Below are 7313 nucleotides of genomic sequence, written 5' to 3'. Positions count from 1 at the left end.
GGTGTGCCCTGTCTCTCTTGCTGAGCAGCCCCAAGCCACGTACCAGTGGCAGCTGGCCTCGGTTTCTGACTTGGCCCCTCCAGGCACCTATAAGTCCAGCACGGGTGGCAGACATATGTGGATTGTTTGATGACTCTTACCAGGTGGCCCTGTAAGTGCACAGGCTGCGGCTGAACTTGGCCTGCAACTTGACCCCTCCCAGGTCTGTGCAAAGGGGCCCCACAGGACATCTACTGCATTAAGCCATTCTACTAAGACTGGGAGACTTAGGAGCCCTATCTAATACATAGAAACAGACCCAGGGAGGCAGCTTAAATGGGGAGACAAAGAAACATGTCCCACATGAAAGAACAGAACAAAGCTTCAGAAAAAGAATTCACCAAAATGGAGACAAGCAATAGACCAGATGAAGAATTCAAAACACTAGTTATAATGATGCTCAAGGAACTTAGGGGAAGAGTAGATGAACTCAGTGAGAACTTTAACAAAGAGAGAAAAAACATAAAAATGGAGATGGAAAACATAATAGGGAGCCAGTTAGAAATGAAGAATACAGTATCTGAAATGAAGAGTACGTTAGAGGGAATCAATAGAGTGGAGGATCAAATCAATGACATAGAGGATGGAGTAGCAGAGGGCACCCAATCAGAACAGCAACAAGAAATAAAAACCTAAAAAAACGAGGATAGTTTAAGAAGCCTCTGGAACAAAGTTAAGCTTGACAACATTTGCATCATAGTGGTACCAGAAAGAGAAGAGAGAGAGCAAGAAATTGAAAATCTATTTGAAGAAATAATGATGGAAAACTTCTCGAACTTGGTAAAAGAAATAGACATACAACCCCAGGAAGTTCAGAGAGTCCCAAACAAAATGAACCCAAAGAGGCCCACACTAAGACATATCATAATTAAAATGCCAAGGGTTAAATTCAAAGAGAGAATCTTAAAAGCAGCAAGAGGAAAGCAATTAGTTACATACAAGGGCATGCCCATCAGACTGTTAGATGATTTCTCAACAGAAACTTTACAGGCGAGAAGGGCTTGGCACAAAGTGATGAAAACCCAGGACCTACAGCCAAGATTACTTTACCCAGCAAAGTTATCATTTAGAATCGAAGGACAGATAAAAGACCTTGACCAGACAAGAAAAAGCTAAAGGAGTTCATCACCACAAAGCCAATGTTACAGGAAATGTTGAAAGGACTTCTTTAAGAAGAAGAAAAAAAATCCATCAAAAGTCTAAATAAAGAATGGCAATAATTTCATATCTATCAACGAGTACTTCGAATGAAAAGAATTAAATGCTCCCGTCTAAAGGTATGTTACAGGCTAAATGGATAAGAAAACAAGACCCTTACAAATGCTGCCTACAAGAGACTCACTTCAGATTAAAAGACACATAGAGACTGAAAATAAAAGGATGGAAAAAGATATTTCATAATGGACCTAGAGGGTAGTGTGCTGAGTAAAGTCAGTCAGATAGAGCAAGACAAATGCCAAATGATTGCATATATATGTGGCATCTAAAGGACAAAATAAACAAACAAAAAAGCATAAAAAACTCACAGATACAGAGAACATTTTGAGGGTTACCAGGTGGGAGGGAGATTAGGAGGAGTTGGTGACAAGGGGGGAAGGGATCTAGAAATTGGTAGTTACAAAATGGTCATGGAGATGTAAAGCATAGCATAAGGAATAAAGCTAACAATATTGTAATAACTAACAATATTGTAATAACTATGTACGGTGCCATAGGGGCACTAGATTTACTGGGGTGATCACTTCGTGAGTTATACACATATCTAATCGCTATGTTGTACACGTGAAACTAATATAGTACTGTATGCCAACTCTAACTAAAAAATAAAAAATGATTATTAATTTTTTAAAAAGCCAGGGACCTCTGCCGGAGGAGGCACATTTCCTCTGGCCACGCCTGACTCAACTCCAGCTGCCGCAGACAGTTGTGTGTGTGCTCGTCTGACCTCGTTCCGACAGCGTCTTGCCTCAAGTGTGAGCTGCCCATCTCCCTGCTTTCTGCCCCATCGAAGCTCAATGTTATCAGAGTCTGCTCTGCCCAGGCACCCACCTGTGCAAGGTAACACCCCAGGGGCAACCCTCAACTGGTGGGGTGCAGGGACAGCTGGGTAAGTGCTCCTGCCTCCTCTCCTTCAGGTGGACGATTCTGGGGAACAGTCTGTACACTGTTCAAAGATCCTGGTAAGCTCAAGCTCCTGTCGCCCACAGCGGCAGCACTGATAATGCACCCTTTTCTCCTTTCCTATTGCATGTCCCCACTCCCTCATGACCCTCCTGGGGTCGTCTCTCAGAAGGGCCATGTGCACCTAAGTCCTTGTCTCAGGCTTGGCTTTCGAGGGAACCCAAGCCAAAATTCTTTTTCTATTTGGTTCCTTTACTACCCAGAAGCAGACTGATCTTTTTAAAACATGGGATCGTGTCTCTCCTCAGCTGAAAACCCTCCACTGACTCCCATGTCCCCTAAAGGAAAAGCCAGAGTCCTCAGAATGGTTGACAAGGCCTGGCAGAACCTGGCCTTCCTACTGTTCCCTCTCTGATGTCACCTCCTGCTCACCTCTCCTTGGCTGTCCTATAGCCACACCGAACTTCACAGACGCGCAGGGCGCTGCAGCCTCGGGGGCTCTGCGCCGGCCAGTCCCGCGTCCCGGAATGCCCTTCCTCCACCTTCTTCTAAACATGTTTCTTCGCTTCCTCCAGGACCCTGTGCTCAAAACGCTCCTCAGAGAGGCCTTGCCGTGTGAAACAGCAACCTCTTTCCATAGCACTGGTCACCAGTATCATAATTTTTTTTTTTTTTGGATTTGTTTTCTGTCTCCTCTCCAATTTGAATGTTATCTCCATGAGGACAGTGACTCAGGGACTTTTTTTTTTTTAACTGCAGAACCTAGAACAGAACCTAGGCAAGTATTAAGTGCTCAATAAATATTTGTTGGGCGAAGCAAATAAATAAGACTGAAGAAGGGTGTAAGGATCAGGCTGTGGTGACCTTGAACCCCCAGCTCCTCTGTCTGTCGTGGGTATGGTGGCAGCGCTTGGCTGACCGCAGGATGCCTCTGCAGAGAACTCCCTCGGAGCTTTGCCCTCTAAGGCTGCTCTTGGCTGAAGATCTTTTGGGGGGCCGACGCTCTGAAATGTGTCTCAAGGAGTCCCAGGCAAAACCTCAACGACCTCAGAGCAGTTAGAAAAATAACACCTCTGTGAGTCTACTCTATGCTGATCCTGTGCAGACCCTCCAGTCCCTGAGACCCTGGCCATTGCCGGCATGGAATGACGTTAAGTCACCTCCGAGTGCTGGTCTCAGGCTCAGTAGCCAGCAACTCCTCAGGTTCAGAAGCAACGGCCTTCTCACCAGCAACAGAGTTGGAATCCATAGGGGCTCTATGAAGGGACCGAGGGGTGGCCTGGGGGACAGGCATGCTGCAGCCCAAGCCTTCCATTCCCAAGCTCTCTGAACAGTCGTACTGTCCCCTCCTCATGGCTCAGGCACGCGGACCTGGGGTTAGGGGCCAGGCCAGGCTCTATCTTTCCTCCAGTGGGAGGCAGCCCATTGGCCTTGACAGACACCTGGATCCTCTCATGAAGCAAACAGCACTCGCTCCCTGCGAAGGCAGGAGACACAGCCTCAAGTGCCAGAGGGAGGGAAGCCCCCTGCTGGGGTTGCCCCAGCCGCCCCCTCCTGGCTTCCCCAGGGCCCCCGACTCTGCAGGCTGTCAGAAGTGGGAGCTGCAGCACGGCACTGAAGAGGTTAATGAGCATCTGCCTCCGAATGTTAATGTGTCTAGGTGATGTCAGTGGGAGCCGGGAAGAAGGGAGTGGGGAGAGCAGTGGGGCTTGGAGGTGGCAGAGGCTGCAGGCTGCCGGGGGAGACCCCCTTCTGGGCTGCACGGCTCATGCTCCAGGACAAGGCGGGCGGGCGCTAGAGGCTGCCGCAGCCTGCGTGGGCAGCCGGGCCAGCGGGCGACCGGGCACCCGCAGGATGGACCTGGAAGCCTCGCTGCTGCCCACTGGCCCCAATGCCAGCAACACCTCAAACGGCCCGGACAACCTCACCTCTGCCGGTGAGTAGGGTTTGAGGGGAGCCTGCCTCCTTGGCGCTGGGGGTGGGAAATGGGAAGGTTTCACCTCTCAGCCAAACTGCTTGGGAAACTTTATGACAGTTCTTGGGGACGAGATCTGCAGTCTGCTTGCCCAGAGGGGAAGAGGAGAAGGGCGCGGGACAGGCAGGGGCAGGAGGGGCAGGGGCAAAGGCACAGTCAAAAGTGACAAGGGATGGTGGCCAGCGGTGGAGTCATGCTGAGATAAGTTCCAAATATGCTCTGCAGAAAAAATTCCGGGCTGGAAAAGCTGGAAAGAGAAGCTGGAGGATAGCGTGTGGGGAGGCGGCCGGAGGCTTCCTCGTCCCCGATCCCCTCGGCTCTTTACTCAGCGATTGAGGCGGCCGGAGGCTTCCTCGTCCCCGATCCCCTTCAGCGACGGTAATGGGGTCTGAGCCTTTCTGACTGGCCCCTGAGAAAGGCTGTGGGCAGGGATAACTCACAGCGGTTAACTTTCCTGGTGAATGAATCCGCCTGACATTTCCAGAGCTGAGATGCCCTGGAATTCTAGCTTTGAGGGAGAAGGGAAGGGAGGAAAAAGAGGAAAGGTTTATGTGGAAAAAATTCCCAGGCGGCTGGGCTGCAACATGCAGCTCTGGTCTCCGCTCCCCCTGGGAGCCCAGGCTCAGAAGGTGCGGCCTAAGGAAATCCCCGACAGGAACCCAGGAGAGGGGCGGGCTGCAGGCCCGAGGGGCAGAAGTCTCCACAAGACAGTCGCCCACAGAGATGCCCAGGAGTCGGTGCACAGCTCCAACCAGCGATTTCTAAAATGAAATGATCAGGGCTGCAAATAGGAAAAGACAAAGTACATGCACATGGGAGCGTGCACGCGTGCACACACACACACACACACACACACACACACATATACACACATACACACACACACACACTTCCTGTCCTTCTGAGGTTTCCTGATGAAGCCCAGGGCCCACAGAATTCTCTGCAGACAGCTGTGGTTGTTGACTTTGTGTCTTCTGAGACAATGCAGGAGACAAATGACGGGGTCCTTCGACTAACGGGTGGTATGGGAGAATCCAGTAGGATTGACCAGGGAGCCAGTGGAGGAGGGCAAGGGGACAGGATGGGTCAGCACCGGAGCAGGGACGGAGCGTGGCAGCAGAGGATTCCAGATGAGCGGTGGGCCCTGAGCTGGAATGGCAGGGAGGACGCAGGCTGAGCACGCCAGCAGGATGTCAGGCCTGAGCAGAGTCCACATCTAGCGATTGACGCTTGCTCCTCCTGTCCCCAGGGCCCCCTGCTCGCACAGGAAGTGTCTCCTACATCAACATCATCATGCCTTCGGTGTTCGGCACCATCTGCCTCCTGGGCATCGTGGGAAACTCCACGGTCATCTTTGCAGTGGTGAAGAAGTCCAAGCTGCACTGGTGCAGCAATGTCCCCGACATCTTCATCATCAACCTCTCGGTGGTGGACCTCCTCTTTCTCCTGGGCATGCCCTTTATGATCCACCAGCTCATGGGAAACGGCGTCTGGCACTTCGGAGAGACCATGTGCACCCTCATCACAGCCATGGACGCCAACAGTCAGTTCACCAGCACCTACATCCTGACCGCCATGGCCATCGACCGCTACTTGGCCACCGTCCACCCCATCTCCTCCACCAAGTTCCGGAAGCCTTCTGTGGCCACCCTGGTGATCGGCCTCCTGTGGGCCCTCTCCTTCATCAGCATCACTCCCGTGTGGCTCTACGCCAGGCTCATCCCGTTCCCGGGGGGCACAGTGGGCTGTGGCATCCGCCTGCCCAACCCAGACACTGACCTCTACTGGTTCACCCTATACCAGTTTTTCCTGGCCTTTGCCCTGCCCTTCGTGGTCATCACGGCCGCGTATGTGAGGATCCTACAGCGCATGACATCCTCCGTGGCTCCCGCCTCCCAACGCAGCATCCGGCTGCGGACCAAGAGGGTGACCCGCACGGCCATCGCCATCTGCCTGGTCTTCTTTGTGTGCTGGGCGCCCTACTATGTGCTACAGTTGACCCAGTTGTCCATCAGCCGCCCGACGCTCACCTTTGTCTACCTGTACAACGCGGCCATCAGCTTGGGCTACGCCAACAGCTGCCTCAACCCCTTTGTGTACATCGTGCTCTGTGAGACATTCCGCAAACGCTTGGTCCTGTCGGTGAAGCCTGCGGCCCAGGGCCAGCTTCGCACCGTCAGCAACGCCCACACGGCCGATGAGGAGAGGACAGAAAGCAAGGGCACCTGACTCTTCCCCGGCCACTCTGGGCTCCTCCAAGTCAGGACATCACAGCAGACCACGGGGAGAGATGCTGAGAGAAACCCAAGACCACCCTAGGGGAATGCAGGGAACTGGGTGGCGAGGGGCCGCTGCCACTCAGCAGTTTCCACAGGGCCCACAAATTGCGGGGGAGGCTCCCAGCCAGGCCCGGGGCCGTTGGGAGAGCAGGATGAGACCTTTGGGTTGAACAGAAACTGAGGAAGAAGGAAATTGTGGTTTACGTGTTTAGTTGAGCTCTGCATCAGCTGGCTCCCAAACGTCTTCTTCCCAAGAGGTTTGTTTAAAATCTCGTAGGCACAGCACGGACCCTGCGGGGGACAGGAGAGGGGATGCGGTCCCTGCACCCTTTCCACCTCTCACTGGTAGGGTGGAAGGCAGCCTTTCTCTCGGGCTGGAGGCTGACAGACGAAGCGTGCCGTCTCTCTGTGTTCTAGCTCCCTGTGTCTATTTCCCTTTATCTCTAGGGGATGCATGTTTATTACTTGAGGGGGGGTGCCTCAGAGCCTACAGAAGTAAAAGCCCAATTTGCAAGGAGATCCACTCATTTAGAATGACAAGGCTACCTGGGGTAGGTAGGGGTGGGGATCTTGAAATTAAAAATGGGGAGGAAGAAGGGGGCTTTGCACCTGTGGGCCCACTGTCTTCAAGGGGGACATCCGTCCATCGCCAGATCCAGAGCGTGCGCCCACCAGTGTCCTGCACGTGCAGGGGTCATTCTGATGCCCGGTGCACTGGCACCATCTTTTTGCTCTGGTTGTTCCTCTTCAAACAAAACAAACCAAAACCAAAAAAAAAAAAAAAAAAACCGAATAAAGGAAAATCTCCACCCACATCTTTCTGGATGCTCTTGTATAATTGCTTGGGCTTGGGGGCGGGGATGGGATCGGTGGCAGGAAAGGAAAGAGGGGTCACTTGG

General features: G+C 52.4%; 1 protein-coding gene across 1 annotated transcript; it reads left to right on the top strand.

Moving 5' to 3' along the window:
• Positions 1 to 1933: 1933 nt before the first annotated feature.
• On the top strand, positions 1934 to 6581 carry MCHR1 (melanin concentrating hormone receptor 1). Its single transcript, XM_006917392.3, has 2 exons — positions 1934 to 4096; positions 5385 to 6581. Exons 1-2 carry the CDS (start codon positions 3787 to 3789, stop codon positions 6362 to 6364), a joined length of 1290 nt encoding a protein of 429 aa, XP_006917454.3. The 5' UTR covers positions 1934 to 3786; the 3' UTR covers positions 6365 to 6581.
• The last annotated feature ends 732 nt before the right edge of the window (positions 6582 to 7313 follow it).

The sequence above is a fragment of the Pteropus alecto genome, unplaced genomic scaffold, assembly GCF_000325575.1.
Source record: "Pteropus alecto unplaced genomic scaffold, ASM32557v1 scaffold157, whole genome shotgun sequence".
Taxonomy (NCBI): domain Eukaryota; kingdom Metazoa; phylum Chordata; class Mammalia; order Chiroptera; family Pteropodidae; genus Pteropus; species Pteropus alecto.
Note: the sequence above shows the minus strand (reverse complement) of the source record. Positions and strands in the feature narration are given on the sequence as shown.

Excerpts from the sequence above, each read along its gene's own strand:
- MCHR1 (XM_006917392.3), top strand. The coding sequence starts at position 3,787 with ATGAGCATCTGCCTCCGAATGTTAATGTGTCTAGGTGATGTCAGTGGG. Across the intron at positions 4,097-5,384 it reads GGACAACCTCACCTCTGCCG|GGCCCCCTGCTCGCACAGGA; the intron begins GTGAGTAGGGTT and ends TCCTGTCCCCAG.